Source organism: Poecilia latipinna, unplaced genomic scaffold (genome assembly GCF_001443285.1).
Source record: "Poecilia latipinna isolate Pla-1442-1.1 unplaced genomic scaffold, P_latipinna-1.0 Scaffold84, whole genome shotgun sequence".
Lineage (NCBI taxonomy): Eukaryota > Metazoa > Chordata > Actinopteri > Cyprinodontiformes > Poeciliidae > Poecilia > Poecilia latipinna.
Genome location: NW_015112700.1, coordinates 410,946 through 434,107, shown reverse-complemented (window position 1 = coordinate 434,107; position 23,162 = coordinate 410,946). Strand labels below are relative to the sequence as shown.

Genomic DNA, 23,162 nt, shown 5'->3' with positions numbered 1-23,162 from the left:
GGGGTGTCCGCGTGCGTGAGCGCGCGACAGAAAATGAGGCGCTGGGCGGGGCGGGGGCAAGCCGAAGTGCGCGAGCCCCCTCCTCCTTCCCTCTCCCTCTGATATCGGCGACGCGCGGCGCGCTCGCCGCAGTCCTCTAGTGTTGTACTGTAATCATATGACAGGGAGTCGGTCCCCGCTGCCGAATACCGACACACCGGGCGGACACGAGCGAAGGTGCCGGGGTGGAGGACACCAGTTGATGGTAGCTCTGTAGCAGAAGGAGTGCATGCGGAGGCGGCCGAAGTGTCAAACAAGTGCCAAACTCCCCCCTTAACTTTTTCAAAACTCTGGAGAGAGCCGAGCGGAGGGGTTGGGGGGGAGAACCGTTGAAGAGGACAGGACTCACGAACCGAAGGACAGTCCGCTGTACCCGGAGCTGAGAGTTGAGTCTGATCCGGTGGTGTGCTGGTCGTGGCTGGTGGAACCCCCCTTCCCTCCCCTGGGATCGTCGCTTTTTATTTAAAAGAAAAGTTGATAAGATTTCCCTGCTAGCTAGGTCACCCGAATCAAAAGCCATGGTCGGGGAGACAGAGGTGAAGGAAAGACCCAAGTCCAACCCGGACTATCTGATGCAGCTGATGAACGACCGGAAGGTGATGAGCTCCCTGCCCAACTTCAGCGGCATCTTCACGCATCTGGAGCGGCTGCTGGATGAAGGTAAGTGTGCCCTGAGCAGCGTTGCCACAGATCAAACCCATCACTTCCATGAAAACTAGAGCTGCACCAACAAATCAATCAATCACAGATCGGAATCGGACAATTTTCACCTGACCTCTTCTGTTCTGTTATTAGCAGATCAAAGCCAAAAATCCTACGTTTGAGTTTCTATTAATTAAATGTAGCAAAACTAAGAACTCCAACCATTTTTCTAATATTGCATCACATAATAGCATGCACTTTAACTTAATTTTTTATTTAAAAATAAAGTTTAGGGGCGTGTGTCTTGATGTATAAATAGGGATCTTGTTGTTCGTTTTCTATTGGTTCCAAACCTACTAAGTCAATCGAAGGATCCATAGCACAGTTTTAACACTTTTATGTGTAGCTGTTCTTTCTAACAAGAAAAACACACAAAAATCAAACTTATGCAGACTCACACACAAAATGGTATAGACAAGTAGAAACCCGATTGGTCCATCTGTAGCTTAAATATATGGACTTAGCTGAGCTTTGGCAACAATTTTCCCCACTGCTGCCAAAATATTATAACATAATAGTTATTAAAGTTGCCATAATGTTACCTCATAACATTTGTTTTGATTTCAATGCATATATTTATGCATTGTTTTACAAAATACAAGTAAACACCCTAGCGAGACAACTACATTTGTATTTTGTATTTTGCAAGGAAAAAAGTTTTCAAGCCTTTCCGCTAGCTGACCAGTAGTGCCCAGAAACATGTGGGGGAGGGGAAACGCTGCATTACTATACTCTCCGTATGCTCTGAGAAAGTCTCGGTCACTCTGACGCTTTCTCTGACTTTCAGACTGTAGAAACAGTTGCAGGGCAGTATTTGAAGTGTCAATCAGCAAGTCAGACCTCAAACAACATCTAAAATTGGTATTAGCCACGATAAGAATGATTGGTTAATTTCTATTTTGAACACATTTCACAATTTTTTTACAGTACATCCATCAACATGTTTATGTATACAAATTACCACCTTCACATTTTGTTAACTGCTGTTCTTAATATTTGCCTGTTCCCAGAGTGGGATTAATGAAGTACTTCTGTTCAGAAATATTTTATCCTAAAAGTAATTGAGCTTACTGAATGGTCTTTATCAGGATTCCTCCCTGAATCCTTGGAAGCAGCAGAGTTGAACCCAAAAACTGATCCCAGTGATAAGCTATCAGTTGTCTCCTGACTGTTTTCATTCAAAGCATGCATATAGTTTTGCAAACCTGTATCTTAAGCGAGATTTCTGATACACTGAAAAGAACAGCATATCACTCTCTCTCTCTCTTCTCTCTTGCTCTCTCTTTTGCTTTCTCTCTGTCTCTCTCTCTTCAACACACACACACACACACACACGCACACACACACACACACACACACACACACACACACACACACACACACACACAGTGACGGGAACAAACAGACAGTTGTTAGTCTTTCCCAGTGACCTAATGAGCAGGCTTATGTGAATGCTGCAGCCCATCCCTGTGCAGGAACGAGAGCATGTGAACGTGTAAAATATTTGATTTGTAGCTTCTTACAAGACCTCGAGTCATGTTGCGTGCACAGCTTGCCGATACAGTCCACTTGTTGATATCCACCGCATCTCGCCAGATGTAGCTGCACACACTATCACACACACACACACACACACAGATACATATATCTTTGTAACCCCAAATCCCAAGCTGTCCTTGTGTTTTAGTGTGTACTCCCCTTTTTGAATGGTCGCTACAGGCCACTTACAGGCCTGTTGGTGCACATCTGGATCGTAGTGGCTCCGACTTGGTGCTCCGTGACAAGTCTCATGACACAGCAGAGTCACTCCCATAGCCAGACGACCTCTACAACCCAACAAATAGGTCAGCTTCGTGCCTTTGAGGACTGACAGCTGAGCATGTTCACCCCTCACACGTGATAATGCGACACCCGTGGTCAGTATAAATGGCTTTGTCTTCAGGGATGAGATCTGTGCGCAAAAAGACTAAAGTTTATGTGTGGTGTTGTTAATAATAGAGCACTTTTCGCTTCAATATTTAATCCACGGACAGGTTAAGTGTAGAGATAAAGTTTGTTGCTGTTGGCCCCTCTGCTACTCCTTTATTGTTCGCTCCTTCGACCGACTCTCTTGTTCTTCTTTCACTTCTTGTTTTCCTGTAGCTACTTTTAACTCAAGGGTGACAGCAGACCTTGCTTTCCTGTGCAGATTTTTAGGCCTGAGGTTGTGTTTTAATAGCTGTTTTTTCTTGTTTGCTTTTTTTTCACTAGGGACAGGTCTGAATAGGTTATTAGAGGATCATCGTTGTGACTGTGGCTCTGGCTTTAATTATAGTGTCATACCATAGTTATTATGGTCAGGCTTATCACTCAGAGAGGCGGGAGACATGCCTGGTGTCAGCCTGCTTAGGTCAGATGATATTTGCGACCCAAGGCAGCTATTCTGCTGTGTGTGTTTGTGCGGTGCTGTAGTCAGTTATTATTGCGCTGGAGTGTCATTAGAAAGGTATCAGGGGCAAGCATCGGTCCTTGAGACGACCGTAAACAAAACGCACAGACGGACAAAAATAAGTCTCGTTTAGGCTGGTGCAACTGCCGCAAACTCGAGCCACCGACTTGATCGCTGAGGAAGCACGGTTTTACGTTAAAATAGGTTTTACTTTGAAATTTAGAGCAAATTACAATTAAGTTTCATTGAAATAAAAAAAACCAAAATATTAGCCTTAAAGTTGGAAGGTGCAAATTTCAGTCATAACCTTCATATGGATTAAAATTTGCTTGACAACATATAAGAAGAAGTGACCAGAGTTGCTCTCAGTGTGGAGTGATACTGCTCCTCCCCCACATGTTGCTGAACTGCTTATACCAGCTGAGTAAAAGAAGTCTACTACACTTTTCTCTCAGGCATAGTGGCTAGTCCGGCTACTTAACCAGTTGATATAAGCATGTAATATTCCTAAATCTAATCTAGTAATATTGTTGCATAAAGACAAAAATATTACTATTATATTGTGTGTTATTTTAGCTGCATGCAGGAATTATATCCACCTTATAGAGCAATGCTGTGAAACCTTGGTAGTATTCTTCAAGGTAGGCATACTCCTGTTTGTGAGCAGATACCTGTATAGACATTCAGTAAGGATTGCAATAACCATGTCGTTTAGCATTAACAGGAGGCACGTTTTGTGAAAACAGCTACACTTATCAGTATTTTGTGATGTCTGCAAACCAGAAAAACAGTTACAATTGTTTCAGTTGTTACTTTTTGAACTGTTAATACGTTCTCAGCTCTGTGAGATTATCAAGGCATTGAAATGCACAATGCACTGATCAGTCAACCAGAGATCAAATCAGTTTGGTGATAGATAGGCATTGATTTTTGTTTTTGTTTGTTTGTTATTTATTATTCGGACTATAGCCAAATACTTAAACCCCCATCTGAAAACACAAATAACTACCCATTTTTATTATTCAAACTTCAGTTATGCCCTAATAAACGATACAGGTGGAAGACAATAGCTAAAGTATTTACTTATTTGGGGATACAGACAGTCAGCACCAAGGGAAATTAATGGTGCTCCTGGTGTATCGCACCTTGGTGTTTCAGCTTCTCAAATATTTTCTTTCAAATATTTTTGAAAAGAAATTAGCAATTGGAGAATTTGCCACAAGTAATTTGCCATTATGTCCCACAGACAAATCTGCAAATACTGAACCACAAACAGGCCTGTGGTCACTGTACACTGTATAGTTATGAGAAATGTTACCTATAATATTTTTTTATTTTGATCGATGCACTGTGTTTAAAATATAGGATACTCGGTTATTGTGATGCTTTCCAAACAGCATGAAAAATAAAAACCTTTCTACTTGTAGCATTTCATTAAAAGGATATTTGAACTAATGGAAAAATAGGTTTTAAAACCTTAATTTGTGGTAACTTATATACTTGGTTGCATTTTTTTTTTTTAGTTCAGTGAAAGTCAGTTGGTGGACCAATCCAGTAACTCCTTAATTTTCTGTATGATTTACTACGATTAAAGTAAATCATACATTAGCAATTGGAGAATTTGCCACAAGTAATTTGCCATTATGTCCCACAGACAAATCTGCAAATACTAACCTGCAGCTCTCTTTTTAAAATATTTCACAGAATCGATCAAAGTCGGGAGCAGCAGGTCAGGCTGCAAAGGAAAAATTGTATTGGTATTGGCTTGACAAAAACCTGATTGGTTCATATCTATCAGCAAATGTTGTGTTTACATTCAAAAGTAAGATTAAATGCTGTTACTTTGTACTGTTCAGCAGCACCAATGGGGTAACTGTGGTAGAGCAGTAGGCTTTCTACTGAGTATGTTGTATTTTTAGAACTGTGTTTGTTTTGTGTGGCTCTGACTGTTTGCAGCGACAGCTTTGAATACTTTTTCTTATGGTATTGAAATATAAACACCACAAAATATGTCAAATACCTAACACCTAGATGTCACCATGAAGTTCTATGAATAAACAGTGAATAAACAGTAAAGAAAATGAAAAAAAATTGCAGTTAATGTTTTTTTTTTTTCTCACATTGTTTACAGAGTATCAGGGTTAATATCCTGTGTGTTAGAGTTAAAGAGAGAAAAAAAACGGAAGAGGAGGGAAATTAGCTGCAATGCTGCAGGGTTAATTGTGAAGCATAAAGCAGTCAGATTCTACATGGTGGTGCAGAGTACTTATGATTGTCTTCCTGTATGTCTTTCAGCTGTCATACTCAGCGCTTCCTTTAATACTGGTGACAGTGAGTCATCGTCCTCAGCAGCGGACAGTCTGATGAAAGAAATGTGAAACCTCTTCAGTTCACTCAACGTAACCTCTTTTTTTTTCTGACCTTTTGTCTCAAAGAGATCGGCAGGGTGCGCAAAGACATGTACAACGACACGCTAAATGGTGGCATGTTCAACGGGCGGGACATGGAGGAGCTCCCTGAGGCCATCGGACCTGTTGCTCAGCTGCAGGAGAAGCTCTACGTGCCTGTCAAAGAGTACCCCGATGTGAGTGGACAAAAATCTGAGACCTTTGCCCCATTTTTTTTTTTTTTTTTTAGAAGAGCTTCTGTTTACTTTGGTCTGTTGTCTCTTTATCCTTTCTAAGCTACAGAAAGAGTGCCAGACAGCCAGCGAGGCTGTTAATCATGGGGACATTTTACTTTAAATTTTATCTAAAAGCTGATTTCATTCTGAGATCATCTGTGCTCACACCCAGTGATGTAATCTAGAGCTAAATGGGTCAATAATGCATCAGGACCAGTGACTCTACTGGGATTAGATTTAATAAAATAAAATAATTTGTGAGATTAAGGTTAACACAAGGTGTTTTATTGAAAAAAAAAAAAGTAATCCGAATTGTGTTACTTTAAACTGCAATGCAACAACGTATAAGTGCTTTAAAAGAGTATTTGCTCCCTTACAGTTTCATTCTGATTTTGGTTATTTATCACACTTAAATATTTGGGATCATCAAACTAATTTTAATGTAAAATTCAACCTCAGGTAAATATAAAAACCAAGTTTTAAACAATGATTTTATTTATTAAGGGGAAAACCAATTCGAATGGACCTGGCCCTATGTGAAAAAGTAGTTGCCACCTTATTAAATCATGAATGTGTTATTAACCACATTTGGTTCAGTTTCTCCAACAAAATTTTGCCTGATTATTGCCAGGCCTGTAGAGTTGAGAAATTACGTAGATAGAACCTGTTTGACATCATGAAGTAGGTAAAAACATCTCACTCAGCTTTTCAACGAAAAGAAAACATCAACCCAAAAGTCAAAGATGATGATGATTGTATGACTGTGGGTACATTTGCATCTTTTGGACATGGATCACTTGCTGTATTTGATGAAGCCATCAGCTCTATTTATATTTTTATATTTTGAATGTTTATTGATTTTTATATGTACAGCACTTTCTCACAGCTACTGTTGTTTTATAGTGTTTTTTTTTTTTTATATAAACTAGTGGTAATTAGTAACGCTCAAACTGAACGAAATTTACTTTGGGAGTGGCCCAGTCAAAGCCTGGATTTAATTTACAGACCCATTCAATAATTTAGAATATTATTGAAAAGCCCATTTATTTTAGGAACTTTATTACCAAGTGAAACAGATTGTATTGATTAATTGCACACATGTGGATGTTTGAAAACTTTTATTTCTGTTCATCGTTCTGATTTTCCTCCTACTGCTAATGAAAACATGATATCTAAAATTAGAAAATTATTTCAGACCAATAAAAAAAGTCATTGTACAAAAACAGAAATGTGGGCTTAATGAAAAGTATGTATAACACCTGCTTATGGGCTGCTGTTTTTAAATTGTTTGGTTAATCTGACAAATGAGACTCATTTGGATGTATATTCTAATAACTGATTGAATATGACTTGATCAAAACAGTCATATTGGGGCTGAATTAAAACAATAATGTCAAGAAGAATGGAACAAAATTCTTCTACAGCAATGTAAAAGACTCATTGCAAGTTATTATAATTAATGGTAGCTGTTGCTGCTGACATTTAGGTGCAATTACTTTTTTTTTTACCAGATTAGTTAGGATAGCTTTTTCTTCCTTCAAAAATTAAATAATCATCAGAAAATGTTTTTTTTTTTTGTTCTAATAAATCTTGTTATATTTCTCTGATAATACAATTATTTTGATGATCTGAAACATCTAATTGTAATGTATAAAAAGCAAAATCAGAAGAAACCTGTGAAGGGGCAAATACTTTTTCACAGCACTGTAGGGATTTCAGTATGAGCTGGTTGATCCACATTGCGTGGCTCACATGATTTTCTCCACGCATCAGCTCGCCAATCACCCGCCACAATGCCGGGCTGTCCTGATTCACATGACGGCAGGCTAACAGGACGCACGCAGGAGTGCTTTGGAAAAACGTTGACATCAAGGTTAAATTTAGTGAGCAGTTCCTCTGTCTGGATCAGTGTATTGCGGTGAGCAGACGGGATCGGAATGAGTACCTAAGTAAACCTCAGAACACATTGAGAGAATATGACAGAAAAATTAAAGCGGGACAAGGCCGACCAATTGTTATGAAAGAAGCCAACAGAGACATAGGGTTATTGGGAAAGAAGTAACACACACACACACAGAGGGGCACCTGTCAAGTTAATCACTCAGCCATAGTGACAGATAAGGGTAAGAGAACGACGGTGTCCTGTCAGGCCTCCAACACCAGCCAGCACACATATAATGAGCTATTTTTGTCTCTCCTACTAACACAAACACTTTACAGCTCCACAAACTTAAAAGATATCGTTGTACTAATTCATGCATTAAAAAACAAACAATTTTGCTCTGAGGGGTATTATTAACGTAGCTCTACTTTTCTCATGCAGTCTTGTTCATTTTGTAATTTTTTTTTTTTTTTTACTCTTTTTGTGTAGTTCAATTTTGTAGGAAGGATCCTGGGCCCACGTGGCCTGACAGCCAAGCAGCTAGAGGCGGAGACCGGCTGCAAGATTATGGTGCGAGGAAAGGGCTCCATGAGAGACAAGAAGAAGGTAAGCATTTAAAAAAACACTGAAGGTCTACACTTTCTCCTTCCAATGTACATACAGTTATTGGACAGACCAACGAGCCGACTCGTTGGTCTGTCAGCTCTGACCATCGAGTAGCTTAAATACAGGAATATAGTTTTTTACTTGCATTAAAGGTATCACATCTGATTGACTATTAAATTAGATATTTTTACTAAAAGAAGTGAAAGGTTATAGACATGTGCATGTATGCATAAATGGAGGTAATTTTGAAAATCATTATATGTTGGATCTAAAACAGTTATGTTAGCAAACCTGTACCTATATTTTCTTTATGTATGTCACACTTAGGCAATTGGTACTCTATTCTGCATGTTGCTGACTTGAGTTTAAAGAAAATAATCTTCATCTTTAATGCTGTACCAATGAATCATCAGCAGGTGGAAAAACTGTTTGCGTAACAACTTTATGCTACAAAGACTAATATCTACAGTCTTCCATATTCCGCTCTTGTATGGGCAGCTAATCAAGGAAAATTAACAAATTTCCTGGACTGGCTGCTTGTGAGAAGTAGCAATGTGCCTTGGTATTTTTACTTCCATAGATGCATTTTCTTTTGAATATTTTGAATATTTTCCTCTATGACAAAACTTTCACTAATAGGCACAATTTTCAACAAGGAATTTGTAGTTATGTTCCACAGATAAATCCTCAAAAACTGAACCGTGAATACTTGGGGGTCCACTGTACAGGACAGATTTCTTTGCCTCAATAATGTTTAGGGATTCTTTTGGCAAATATTGAAATGTTGAAAGAGAAGAGATTTTTAATAGAACCACAGTGTAAACATTTTTTACACTTTGGTTCTAATAGAGAGTGGACCAATGAAGCTAGGGATTGACCATGCTACCAGCCTTCTGTGTACAGCTATCAGTGTTGAACAGCAATATTCACAAGTTCATTTTTCTAAGTCAAGTCTTCGAAGGTAAAGTTCAAGTCAGATTTAAGTCTTTAAGGGAGACGTCCAAATTAAGTCACTTACCTTTCACCCCAAGTCAAGCCGATAAAGAGAAAGCCAAAGCCTGGTCCCAAGTCTTTGTTGACCAACTGTTCCTATCTCATGTTTTTTACCCCACGTTAAGTCTCAGGTCCATATGTTAAAAGTCCAAGTGAAGTCTCAAGTTTAAGGGGTAAATCAAAGCCAGCTCTCAATCCTTGTGAGAAAAGCAAATCAATGTCAAGTTTCAAATTGTGAGGAGCAAGATTGTGTCTTTTCTCTACAAGCAGCATGACCAAGTGAAGTTTTACATCTTTTTTTTGACAAGTTAAAGTCATGTTTCAATTCTCAAAGGGGCAACTTTACTTCAAGCCTTTAGTCTTTAATAGAAAAGACCATGTCAAGTTTCAAGTTAATCAGATTTCAAGTGTTTTGCCTTATGTTTAAGTAACTTCACAAGTTATCAAGGGACAACTCCACCAAATTTCAGGTCTTTCACATCAAGACCAGGCCAAGTTTAAAGTTTTTGAGTGGCAAGTCCAAGTTGAGTCTCAAGTTTTTCAGTTCAAGTCCAAGGCGGCTCTCAATTCTTTGAGGGTCAGGTAAAGTGCCTTAGTCTGTCATGGTCAGCTGAAGTCAAGTCTTTAGCCTTTAAGTGTCAAGTTTTGGTCAAGTTTTAAGTCTTTGAGGGGTCAAATCAAATTATTTCCACGTGGCAGAATGGCCGAGTCTAAGTCTACATCTAGAGCCAATTGGGAATCTGCGAATGAACTTGAACATTTATTTTTATAGATGCTTTCCATTCAACCTGATTGCAAAAAAGGAAGGGTGAAATCTCAGCTTCTACACGTGTAAAGCTGGAAGAGACAAACCCCAGAAGCTGTAAATGCAACATAAGCGTCTCTGCAAGTATTGCCTCAGACGGGATGAATGCATCATCCCAGCATGTCATAATTTTCAGATTTCTATTTGGAAAACATTTATTTTCACCTTGAAATTATGTAATACAGTGAGTTACCTAACACTTAAAATCACAATAATGGTTGGGGTTGTAGCATACCAAAATGTAAAAGACTTCAAAGGGTGTGAATACTTTTGCAAGACCCTTTGTTTTTCCTTCTGGGCTGAGTTTTGCTTTCCTGTCCTGGTGTTCAGTCCATCTGTCCTCCCTTCCTCTCCCCTGGTGTCTGCTGTTGGACGGAGTCGGCTCCAGCTCTTCCAAACGGCAGGTGGAGCAAGTCCAGCATTCCTCCACCACCTCCGCCCCCCTCCCTGTCTCTCTCGCTCGCTCGCTCTCTTCTTCTCTCCAGAACATTCCCTACCCTGCACGCCCCTCAGAGGGAGACACACAGAGAAACATGCAGAGAGAGAGAGGAAGGAAAACAGAGACACAGTGGGAGGCAACTGGGGAAGAGGAGAAAAAGATGTTGACTTTCAGTGTTCCTCAGAATGATACATCTCACTTGACAAAACAGCCTCAGAGGAAACCGTTTGCAAGAAGGCCACGCAAAGATACAAGATTCACAATTTTCAGCCGTTGCTTTAACTACAACTGGCTGCTATGACCCACTTGCATTCTTCACTATCTTCCAGTCGATAAAAAATAAACCTCATAGAGGGTGGAGTGATCTTCAGAGGTTAAGGGTGATGGTTTTGATCATCTCTCGTCATCCAATCACAAGTGGACAGCTATGAGTACATAGGTTTACACCTGGCGCTGGAATGTGTCTCCACATATGTCTTCAGTCACCATTTGTGATGCAATCCTCAACTCCCTGCTGTGAATGTAAATACACTTTATTTCCCAAAGAGCATCGACTAACCAGGATCTGCGAACGACCAGAGGCAGTTGACCTATTTGCTGTTATCATCTGGATCCTTTCCAAACTTTGGGTACAAGTCCCACAAAGCTGAAACATATCTGAACTGATATGCTAAGTGTTTGCTTACTTTAAAGTGGTTTAATCTTTTCTTGCTCGCTTGGACACATGAAAGTCATCGTTCATTTGTGCGGATATGTGCCAAATTATTAGTTGTTTTTTACTGGAAATAAGCATGGATAATGGAGGACTCTAACTCTCTTTAAAAGACTGGAAGGTAGGGAATAGAGCTGGATAAGAAGTTGGGAGGATGAAAATAGAATATAAAAAATGTCTGTATCTCTATCCCTCCAATCAGCTAGCATTCTGGGATTGCATAATTTTCCTAGAGTTGGTCAGATAAGCGAGGACCTTGTGAAACTCAAGTGGACTCGGTTTGATTGGGGACTAAAATTGCAACATTTGTTACATTTTCAGCTAATACAGTTCACTTTCACAGTGCATTATGCCAAACAAACCAAACCCTTTGAGAAACGTGTCCCCCCTCTTGCTTGTGGAGGCCTGGACCAAGAACCACTGAAGGAAACAGCACAAAAACCTCTGAAGAAGACACTGAGCTCATCTTCCTTCTTTACGAAATGTAAACCAAAGTGGAATGGCATGAGATTTTAGTATTTGCAGGATTTACCTTCTGTCTTTGACAAAAGACCATGGGACATTTCTCCTGAGACTTGCACATTTGTTTTGCTTGTATTTACCCAAAATGTACTACACATTAGTTCGCTCCCTGCTTTTGGAACGGTCTCTGGTCCGCTTGAATTCACATAGTCATTCAACAGAACCAAGGTTTGGGTTTTCAGGTGGGCCAGAGTTGGCTTTTTGTCCACATCAGTTTGATTGTGCATTCACACCTACCCAAATGAACTAGACTTTCTCTGCAAATGATCTGGAGTTTCATTAAAGCAGAATAAACAAGGTTGGTGTGAATGCAGCCTAATTGAGCTTTTTGGCAAAACAGAACTAAGACATGTCTTAAATATACAGAAAAATAGCCCATGCCTACTGTTAATTTACACGGGGAAGCTGAGAGCTTGAGTCTCTTCTAATGGTCATTAGAACCTTGTTGGAGTACACAGCCTACTACATAGATGGGAGGTTTCGGGAAGTAATACACAGAGAATCAGAGTACTGAACGTCCACTAAAATGCAACATCAATCTTGTGTAACCACTCAGGAACAACATGGTCGTTTCATGAGACAAGTGTGTCCCCCCAAAGCCGCGTTAGACAACCTTGAGTGTTTTGTGTGTTTGTTTGTGCGCGATCCAAAAACCAAGCCAAGTGAGAAGAAGAGGAGAAGAGAAATCCTGTTCTGAGACTGGCTGTGGCGCATTCAAATCAAAGGTGTTTAAAACATTTGTGTGCTTTTCAGGAGGAGATGAACCGAGGGAAGCCCAACTGGGAGCACCTCAGCGAGGACCTCCACGTCTTGATCACTGTGGAGGACACGCACAACCGCGCCAAGATCAAGCTCCAGCGAGCCATCAACGAGGTCAAGAAACTTCTCGTGCCCGCTGTGAGTACCGGAGCAAAATCACGGAGTACAAAGTTTTACTCGCAACATTGCAGAAAAACACTCTGTGACTGGATGAGAGCTCACTGTGTTGGTATGCATGGAAGGGGGAAGGGGATTGTCAGTCTAAGAAGAGTGTGTGTGTGTGTCCTTGTGTGTATGAGGGTATGTGTAAGGGGTTAGGGTAATTAGGGAACACGCATAAAGGGGTTGCCATGGCAGCCCCGGGTTGTTTGAAAGGCTGAGGGAATGAATGGAGAGTCTGTTCACTCCTTCTCCCCACTCCATCACTCCTTTCACTCGTTCACAACTTACTTCGTTCCCAACTACCGGCTACAGTATTCCTTCTGCTCCCTGGGTTTTCTTTCTTGGGTTTTTCGGGTCCTCACAAGAGAACATTTTGATGGCACTCCTCAACATTTCTGACATTCTCCGGCCCACCTACCGCCTCCCCACAGACACACATGCACATTCACTGATGTGAGGACTAAAAAGAAGCACATCAGAGGATACGGACACACACTCTTCATTATCCGCAGTTTGACTCACACGAAGAAAAACAGATATTTCGTAATCACAAGACTCCTTCCTTTTTCGTCTCTTCATTATTCACGACAATAGAGAGAGGCTGAAAGGACCAGTGGGGTGGGCTTCTGTTGCAACAATTAGCTGTCACTTCCAGTTCCCTCGCAGGATAGGCAACCCTCACAGTCTATAGGCCGTCAGGAGCTGAGCACCTGTTAATCCGTGTTTGTGCATGTGTGTGTCTGTATGAGCAGTGAGCAAAGTCAATGATATGTGTTAGTTTAACCCAGCTGACCTTTCGCTCAGAATGTAAATCAGTCAAGCTTTTCACTGGGCTGTAACTAGAGCTAAGAAGCAAGCGTGTTTGACACTGAATATGTCCTGTGTGGTGAGGTGGTTGGATTCGAGCTCCGGACAAGTCCGCTTCAAATGATCTGCGATTTGTTTTGTGACTGACTTTAATGCGGGTAGGAGAACCTCATGGTGTGGTGACCTTCAACAAAAAACGCACTTTCACAGAATCAGAGTTTTTACTCAAAGCCTTATAAAGTAACCTACAAGAAACAATTACTTTGTTCAATACACTTTGCCAGAACCCTTCATTGCTTTTGAACTGCCCTGATCCTCCTTGGCATAGATTCAACAAGGTGTCAAAATGTTCCTCAGAGAGTTCTGTCTATTAACATGGAAGTCTGTTCCTCTGAGGCCATGACTGTCAACCAGAAAAGAGTGAACTGCTCCATACAAGTTGAGGACCCATTTCTGCCTCAAGTGAAAGAATTCAAGTGTCCTTGTGACTTTTTTACATGGGATGTCAGGATGGAGGGGGAGATGGATAGATGTATCGGGGCTCCGTCTGTAGTAATATTGGCACTGCATTGGTCTGTGGTGCTGAAGAAAGAGCGCAGCCAAAAATAGTCTCTGAAGAGTACCCATTCCTTGTCTATGTTTATGAGATATAGATCATAACTGAAAAGATAAAGTCCCAACACAAGCCTGTAAAATCAACTTCCTGTATAGAGCTTCCTCCTCATAGAGTAGAGCCAGAAACACTGAAAGCAAACAGCTGAGGGGTTCAGGCATCAAGGCCAGGATAGCTCCTGGGTGACTGGGTGTTGCATGTCCCAGAGGGAGAAAATATTTGGCAAATCTATAACTTAATGATGAGAATATATGTTGTCTCATCTGAGAACACAGTGGGATCTTCAGAATCATCAAGAGAGTGTTTTGGGGCATTTTGGGCATTAGGATTTCTGGGTTTCTAGCTGGATCTGACTGAATCAAGCAGCACTATAATTGGTTGTGTACTGTGGTGAACAAGCGTTTTAGCTTCTACCTTAACTCAACTGCAATCTACAAGAACAAACTGCAGTGTACTTTATAAGACGACTTGATGATTTTAACATAGATAAAAATGGTTTGTTGACAACATAGTTTAGTTTTGCAGATAATATGATAGCATCCTGTTGTAATCATCCTTGGGGGAGGGATTTTTGTTCTTTACCCATCTAGTTGGAGATACTGGCTGCAAAGGGCAAAGTTCAATTGATTTGGGTTGTCATTTGCTCATTCAGCCAAATTCTTCTCTCCACTGTAAGAAGCAGTGGAGAGTTTTGACTGATTTACTTGATTTTCATATTTGTATCTTTATTAGGTTTAATGTGGTATTGTAGATGTCATTATACTCAAACATTATTTTAAACTGCTGGACTGAGATCCAGTGACTTTGGAGGACTTTGGGCTAGACTAAACTCGTTGTGATGTTAAAAAAAAATAGGTTGAGATGATATGAGCTTTGCGGCATGGGGTATTACCCTGCTTGGACGTAGGCATCAGAAGAAGGGTACTACGGTTCTAACAGGGATAGACACGGTGAGCAGTACTGGAAACTTATTACTGTACCTCATTTTTTCCTCATTGTCCTCTTTATTCTTCCTACAGTCTCTCGCACCGTGATTTTCAAATGAAATGATACATTTAATTTTATCTCAAAAGGAGAGTTTTGGCTACTGGACAGCAGTCCAGTTTCTGTTTTCTCTCGTCCATGTACGAAGCGTTTGACGTTGTTGTGGTTTGAAGGGTGGCTTAACGCAAGGAATCCATCAGCAGTAGCCCATGTCCTGGATATTGTCTGTGGTGTCTCTAAACACTGCTGTCCATACCTTGTGAATATTTCTCAAAATCTTAAATGAGCTTGGCTTCATAATCCTCTCAAACCTGTGATAATCCTTGTAACCTTTGTCCCCTTGTTTTAACCTCACTTTTTCCTTCCACTCAACTTTCTTTTAACATCCTTGGATATAGAACTTCATGAACAGGCAGCTTCTTCAGCAATGACATTTGTGTCCCGCCTTCCTTATGGAGGGTTCATTGGACTGTCTGCTGGATACCTGTGAAGTCAATGGTCTTCTCCATGATGGTGTCTTGAAAATGATTTTTTGTTGTTTTCATGTACAAATATTGGACTTTTATTCCAAGTAAGCCATAATTGTCCAAATTAACCAAAGTAACCAAATAACATATGACAATATTTGTGCTGTATTCAACATTTTTTGAATAATTTAGTTTCTTTCATTAGAGGGGGTTTAGAAATATTAGGGGAGAGGATGTGTAGCCCCCGGTAGAAATTTAGGACTTTATTGTTGCAAACAACAAAAAATGACAACTGTACAGTCCATCAATTGACTTTTTAATGAAATTTATTTAAATGTACCTATATATCACAACTTATAAATATAATAGTTGCTCTGACAAGAAATGCTGGCATCGTTTTACAAGCTAATTTTTAATGCTCTACTTTTTGCACTTTGAACTTTGATCTCAAAACTTTTGAAACTTTGATATACCTCAAAATACTAGTCCAAATCCCAGCACCCTGTATAACTTCCAGACTTTTTCTGACAACATTTTCTTCATTTGCCTTTGAGCGTCAGTCGTCACTGTGATCTGATTGTGCTTTTCTGTTTGCCTGTGCCGCTGCAGGCTGAGGGGGAGGACAACCTGAAGAAAATGCAGCTGATGGAGCTGGCCATTCTCAATGGGACCTACAGAGACGCCAATGTCAAGACACGTAAGCATGACCTCATAGTTAACATGTGGAGGAGGGTGAGTGGGTGACAAAGGAAGGGTCTCAGTACAGGACTTGACTGTAATATGAACAATGCCTCTGTTCCCCTTGTTAAATAGACTGTTTGTGCTCTCCTCTTCTTCCCTGTCTATTGTATGTGCGCTCATGTGGGTGTGTGCACACTTGCATTATTGTACGTTTGCTTCGCCGCGCAGCCACTGCCGCCTTCCCGCTAGCGACCCCTCAGGCGCCTCGGATCATCACAGGCCCAACACCCGTCCTGCCTCCCACCCTGCGGAACCCCGCCCCGGTGACCACGCCCACCATCATGCCTCTGATCCGTCAGATCCAAAGCTCCGCCCTCGTGCCGGGAGCCAATCCGCATCCAGCACTGGTGCAGCAAGGACCCGAATCTGGAATCATCTACACGCCTTACGAGTATCCCTACACACTCACGCCCTCCATATTGGAATACCCGATTGACTCAACTGGAGTATTAGGTACATACCAATCAACAGTCTATCACTTTCATACATAGTCAATGGATGTATTACGAGAACTGGACACTGGACTCCAATGAAAGCAGTTTGTATTAACAGATAGTCAGAGCTCCAACTATGTAGAGTTGGAGCTCTACATAGTTGGAGCACTATGTAGAGTGCTCCAAGCTGGAGCACTTGTAGCTTTGAGCTTCTTACTAAACTCTCCGATCAATAGAAATATAGTAAAATCTTTCTGTTGCTTCTTTTTCCTTTTGCTTCTCATGTATTACATAAATACGAAACATTCTGTAAGCCATGACCTGAATAAACGGCAGAGTTTATACCCGTACAAACACAAATACTGCTTTTAAAAATCTATTCACACATTATCAGACATGCTACTTTAGCACACCAGTTACATTAATAAATGCAGGTGTACCACGATAGCTATAGCTGCACAATAACTGCCTGGAGTCATATTGATAATATTCACGCTCTCACTAAACTAAGTTAAAAAGTTAAAAACAGTAAAAGAAACAATTCCAGCCATACTTACGGTTTTTCAGGTTTGCACACATCATCAATAAGAGTTTAATGTTATTGTGTTAAAACACAGCCCTTATTATGTTCATAATTTTTTCCCAAATTAATGACAGAATAGATGCTCATTTCTATGATAAAACATTCCAATATTTTATCCAATACACCTGAGATAAACCAAAATTATCTCTAGCTGCAGTGCCACGCACACCCTCCCCAACCTGTTGCTGTGTACCGCAGGTCAGTTGCCCTAAAGCCAACATAAAATATGTTTATTTTAAATGTTTGGGGAGCAAAGTTCTCATATTAGTAATTGGATATAAAAAAAAAAAAATTCTGAAATTAATTTTAAACTTTTTGACATCTTTACCATGGATGCCAAAAAACTTTGTGTTGGGCACTCAAGAGCATCAAACAAATTACTTTATCTTTCTCTTATTTCTTTCCTCTTGGTCTTGGTTTTGTATCAGAATTGGGAACTGAACATTTTCGCCTCTGGCACCGATTGGCTGCCATGTCCAGTTCTTGTAATACATCCACATCACACACAGAAACCTGCTGAGGCTCATTGCTGGGCTAACAGTCCCTTCTCCCTGTGTTTTTGCAGGTATGGCATTCCCAACCAAAGGCTAAGCGATAGCAATCCCTTCCTAGCACACACCTGGACTGGCTTGCAGAGACCCCCCCCACCCCCCCCCGCCCCCCCCCCCCCCCCCCCCACCCACACACCCTTCACCACCATTCACCCCACACAAACACATATAGTTATCCCGCAGAACAGACAGTCAGTTTGTTTCTACTTTAGGATGAGAGATTCCTGTTAATTTCCCTATGTTTGTATTAGCAATCTAGCATTGTGGTGTGACAACTACTTACCTTTTTATAATAATTCAGCTTCCGCTTGTAATTTTTAACACATTTTAGTGAACCTGTAGATGTTTTAGAGCTGCTGTTTGCGATTTAACATATGGTAAAAGCTTGTTTTGATCACAGAGCTATAAATGTGACTTTTGCTTAAAGCTGATTTTGAATCTACTAGTTAAGGTTAGTTGAAAACTAGCAGTTTGGATTAATATTTTCTTTAGGGAGCAGAAGACCACAAAACAACAAAAGATTCTCTTTTAGAGGCAATATATATATATATATTTTTTTTTTTTCACCCTTTTTCACCCTCAGACTCAAGAACTTGTAAATTCTTGGTGTCACTGACGTTGGTGCCTTGGGTGGGACTGTCTGTTGTCTTTCTGATGAGTAACCCTTCTGTGTTTTGTTTTTGGGGGAAATATCAATGGCTGTTAGCAGGTGCCATGACCACTAAGGTACGACGCCACGACAAGAGAATCCATCCTTACCAAAGGGTAGTGACCACAGACAGAGGTTAGTTAGCTCACCAGCCACTCTATGTGTATATGTGTGTGTTAGTGTGTGTGCATGCAGACCAATGGACCAATTCGAGTTTACATGAGTCTTTAATACGGCATGCCTTAAAAGAAAAAGATGAAATCGCAGCAGGCGTAAAGTGTGAAAGTGAAATGTGTGATGGGATTGCGGAGGTGACAACTGCTCGCCTGTCTGCCCAAACCGGACAGCTCGCAGGGCCGGGGCCCGCTCATGTGACTCGGCCCTTGTGACTCCTCTGAGTCGTCTCTCTGAAAACGTTACATTTCTCCTCCTAAGTACTACTTCTGATCAAGTAAACACTGTGGAAACTTTTATTTATACTCAACTTCATTCCACTAGATTTCCACAGATTTTAGTTGTTTTTATATCTATATATATAATGAATTAAATCCTGTGTAATTCCCAATTCTTACATGACGGTTAAAGTAAAATATGAGAAAACACAGCGTGTGATAACTACTGAAGTCTGTGTTACGAGCTCTTTTGTATGAAATACTGTTGCTTGTGGTCTTATCAGTCGCCCACTGGACTTTATCATTGGGACTGTTTACATCTTTCATTTATTTCCTAGCCAGAGTGGTGCTGTTACCATGTATTTAGCTGCAAAAATAAATTTGTATATAGGGATTTTAAGGATTTAAGTGCTTATATGAAGCTTACGGAACAAGATCGCCTGGAAATACCTGTAGTTTTCTTTTAGTTTGTAAATTTTTTTTTCGTTTTGTTTTATGATATGCTTTTTATAGATGAAGTGTCTCCATGTAAACTGTATTCAAAGTGTGTAGCTACTACTGTTTTAGTCACCGCGAAGGTGGCAATGAAGGCAGTGTTTTTCTCTGTGTATTTAAGATGAGGTGACCTTCTTGATTTCGCAGGCCTCCAGACTGTTATATGCAATAGAAATGGAGAAATGGATTAGCTAGCTACGATATATATATATTTATATATATATAGATATATATATATATATGTGTGTGTGTGTGTGTGTGCGAGCAGTGGTGCTCCTATTGTATACGATGGACAAAAAAAAACACTAAAAGGCAATAAAGATGAGTATTGAAATAAATCTCCAAAGCAAACCAAAGCCTGGAAATTCTTGTAGTTTAGCCTGTTTATTGTTAAATTGTTCCTCAAGTCCTTCTAAAGTCATCTGTTAACCTCTCATCACTGTCTTTACTGCACTAGGTGCTGCTCTAATACTTCATAGTCAATACAGGTACACCTCAGTACAGTAGAGTGTCCCTGATAACTTGATTTATTTCAGTAATTCAATTCAAAAACTGAAACTCATACATTGTTTTATAGATTCGTTACATACAGAGTGATATATTTCAGGTGTTGGAATGATTATGGCTTACAGCGAATGAAAACCAAAAACGCGCTCCCTCTGAAAAGAAGGAGGCATAGCATAAAGCCAATTAAAAGACGATTTTTAATACAGAAATGTTAGTCTGCTGAAAAGCCTGCAGCATACTGTGTCTCAACATGGGGCTCCTTTTGCATGAACCACTGATCACGTTTTCCCACTGACTGTGGGAACGTCGTGCTGGACTTCATGCAGTTTGGATTCTTTGCCTTTCTACTCTTCCTCCAGACTTCGGGAAATGGATTTCCAAATTAAATTACAAGACTGACTTTCATCTGAAGCTTTTTACTTGGTGCAAGTGTGGTTTTAACATTAGGAATGCAATGCCGGGTCTTGAAGCATAGACTCCAACTGCAGTTCACAATCTTCTGAAGGCTGCCGCTGTTGCTTCTGTATTTCCCCCCCCCCCCCCCCCCCCCATACTTTTCCCTTCCACTAAACTTTCCACCAGTACACTTGGAAACAACACTCAAAGAGTTTTTTGTGATTTCAGTGACTGTCTGCTGGACAACTATCAAGTCCATGATTATTTGGACAATATAATATTCTGAGAAAATGAACTTTTGGGTTTTCATTAACTGTAAGCCATAATCATCATCAAAATTAACCAAATGCTTGAAATATCTCTCTCTCTCTGTGTGTGTGCATTAAACCTATTTTGAACTAAATTACTGAAATAAACTACCCTTTCATTGATATTCTAATTTATTGAGATGGACCTGTAAACCAATAATCAGTTAATCACAACTCTTAATCATCCAAATCTGACTCCTGCTGCTCTAAACAATAGCTCTACTTGTCAGTGAGTGAAAGGCCTGGAGAACTTTTCTTTGGACATAAAGGTCACTCTCTCACCCACATGAAACCATGCTGCCTCCCTCTCTTGTCCATGGTTTCACTGTCTGTCTGTGCTAGACGTAGCCCAGCTAGCATGAGTAGTGTCACTATAGCAGCAGTCTGGCCAGCAGGAGGGGAAACCCTGCAGATGCCTCCATGAGCACATGGGAGCCTCTCTAACCAGCCATTCCTTGTGTCAACACGCCAGGGTTGATGCGAGTCTTTGTGAATGGTTCTGCGGTGCTCATGAAGGCGTTTTGTAACGACCCTCACGCTGCGCGGACTGCACTAGATCTGCCTTGTTGTCATCCCGACGCCACTAGCTGACACTAATCTCTCTTCTATCTTTTTTTCTTTTTATGTCCCCCCCTTTTATGTGCCCTTTTTGTTTCCTTTCCTCGTCTGTCCGTCTCTGTCCGTCTAACTCTAGCTGCCACGGCAACTAACCCATGACCCCACCCCCTCCGCCCCGCCCCTTGACCTTCTGACCTTTCCGCCCACTGATGACCCACCCATCTCTGCTCGCTGGCGTGCTCATTGGCCCGTGGCTCAGCCAACAAGAGACCAGAACATTGGGAACAAGCCGGCTGCTGCTGCTGCCTCTATCTAAACCAGCCAACCAGATGACAGCGATCCCGGGAATAAACCTCAGGACCCCACCCCACTGCCCCTTTCCCATCACTTTACCAAACGTGCCTTCCTTCTAAAATCCCAAAGCCAGTCTAAGAATCTTCTCTGAATATCAAAATTACAATCTGTGACAGCTGTTTGACTTTACAAGGGGGGTGGGCCCCAAACTGGAGAAGGGCTTTCTAAACTGATTCCTATCCCCGCTGTGCTGCCATGCCATGCAATAATGACTATTAATAACATGGTAACTATACTGATACCGGTGTTACTTATCAGCACAAAAAAAACCCTCCATACACACTAAACTGTGGGACATGTGTTAAGATTTTATTGCGTTTCTCCCCTTAGTGAGTGCTTCTTTTCAGCGAGTTTTAACTGCAACGTAACATTTACAACGGTGTTAAAACACGCATATGTTAACAAAACAAAAATCTATCTTGACACCCGACAAAGCCATCATTCAGGAAAGGAAAATGCCAGCACAGGACCCTTTCCACTGTAAAGTGACAGGTGCCCTGCAAGGAAAAATGGTCTCCTAAATGCCAGATCCTGCGGTCCAGACACAAACCCACACCCACAAACAGAAAAGGAAAGTTCTGTCCGAGTCCCTTTCACAATGATGCCTTCGCCTTTTTTCCACACTACAGTATTGTACGGCCTTGAACAACAGTGCCTTTATTTATTGAGAGTGAAGGAACAATGTTGCACATAAATCTCTTCTTTTATTTGAATTGAAACGTCTTGATGCAGTACAGAGGGCCAAAACTGTCATAATGCATAATAATAATACTAATAATAATAATAATAATAATAATAATGAATAATAGTTAAAAATATATAAAACCAGTCATAGATGTGATTATTTCAATAAAATTTGAAATCCAGGAAATAAACTGTAACTTTAAAAAGTATAGAATTGAAATAAAAATTGGGAAAAAATTTAAAATTTTAATTTGTTATATCTTAAATTCACAAGTGATGAAATACATGATTAATCTTACTCTGGCATCCTCACCCATAAAAATCTAATGCAGCTAAAAACAAGGCAACTGATTTGGAGTTACGCTACTGTTTAGCCAATCTCCTGATGTTAGTGGCTACTTGTTGGGCCGCACTTATTCAGTGATGAAATGTAGTACAGCTCTTATAAAATACTTTAATGAATAATGAAAATAATTTTGTCTATGAGTTTTGAGTTAGATTGACACATTTACGTAATTTTAATCATTCATATACTTACTACATATAATAATTTCCAATTTTATTGAAATTTTCACAGTTTTCTATCAACCTATTTGATTTTGCCACTTTTGGCCCCCCATACCAGCTCTGTGCCCAACCCCAAATTATATCATTTGGGGTTCATTTTGGTGAGTTACGAATGTAGGGAATATGAATCTGCATTTTTATTGTTTCCCTTTTTTTTGTGCCAAAATAAGAAGCGTACAAATTTGTTTGCACCCTTTGCAAAGATGCATACGAACCTTTTGAATATATTTATCAGTATTGCAGTATCATAACAGTGAACATGTTTGATTGTTTCATCATTTAAGTTAAGTAAATTTTTTCAGAGGGAGAAAAAGTAATCTATTCTTACTGCATTCTTAATACTTTTTATTTGCTTCTATGGTCCAGTGTGTTGATCTGACGATATGCTTTGGATTATATA

At 40.3% G+C, this 23,162-nt stretch overlaps 1 protein-coding gene across 3 annotated transcripts; it reads left to right on the top strand.

Moving 5' to 3' along the window:
* The first annotated feature begins 108 nt into the window (after positions 1-108).
* On the top strand, positions 109-21,955 carry qki2 (QKI, KH domain containing, RNA binding 2). Of its 3 annotated transcripts, XM_015021299.1 has the most exons (9): positions 109-699; positions 5,605-5,753; positions 8,164-8,280; positions 12,505-12,648; positions 16,153-16,240; positions 16,453-16,737; positions 17,843-17,866; positions 18,559-18,636; positions 21,294-21,955. In XM_015021299.1, the coding sequence occupies exons 1-9, from the start codon at positions 558-560 to the stop codon at positions 21,314-21,316; spliced, it is 1,050 nt and encodes a 349-aa protein (XP_014876785.1). In that variant the 5' UTR covers positions 109-557; the 3' UTR covers positions 21,317-21,955. The 3 variants fall into 3 exon arrangements, with proteins under 3 accessions (XP_014876785.1, XP_014876794.1, XP_014876802.1); XM_015021308.1 differs by lacking the exon at positions 17,843-17,866; XM_015021316.1 differs by lacking the exons at positions 17,843-17,866; positions 18,559-18,636; positions 21,294-21,955 and adding an exon at positions 17,867-18,358 and having other exon boundaries at positions 110-699.
* The last annotated feature ends 1,207 nt before the right edge of the window (positions 21,956-23,162 follow it).

Excerpts from the sequence above, each read along its gene's own strand:
- qki2 (XM_015021299.1), top strand. The coding sequence starts at position 558 with ATGGTCGGGGAGACAGAGGTGAAGGAAAGACCCAAGTCCAACCCGGAC. Across the intron at positions 16,241-16,452 it reads AGACGCCAATGTCAAGACAC|CCACTGCCGCCTTCCCGCTA; the intron begins GTAAGCATGACC and ends TTCGCCGCGCAG. Across the intron at positions 16,738-17,842 it reads TGACTCAACTGGAGTATTAG|TCCCTTCTCCCTGTGTTTTT; the intron begins GTACATACCAAT and ends CTGGGCTAACAG.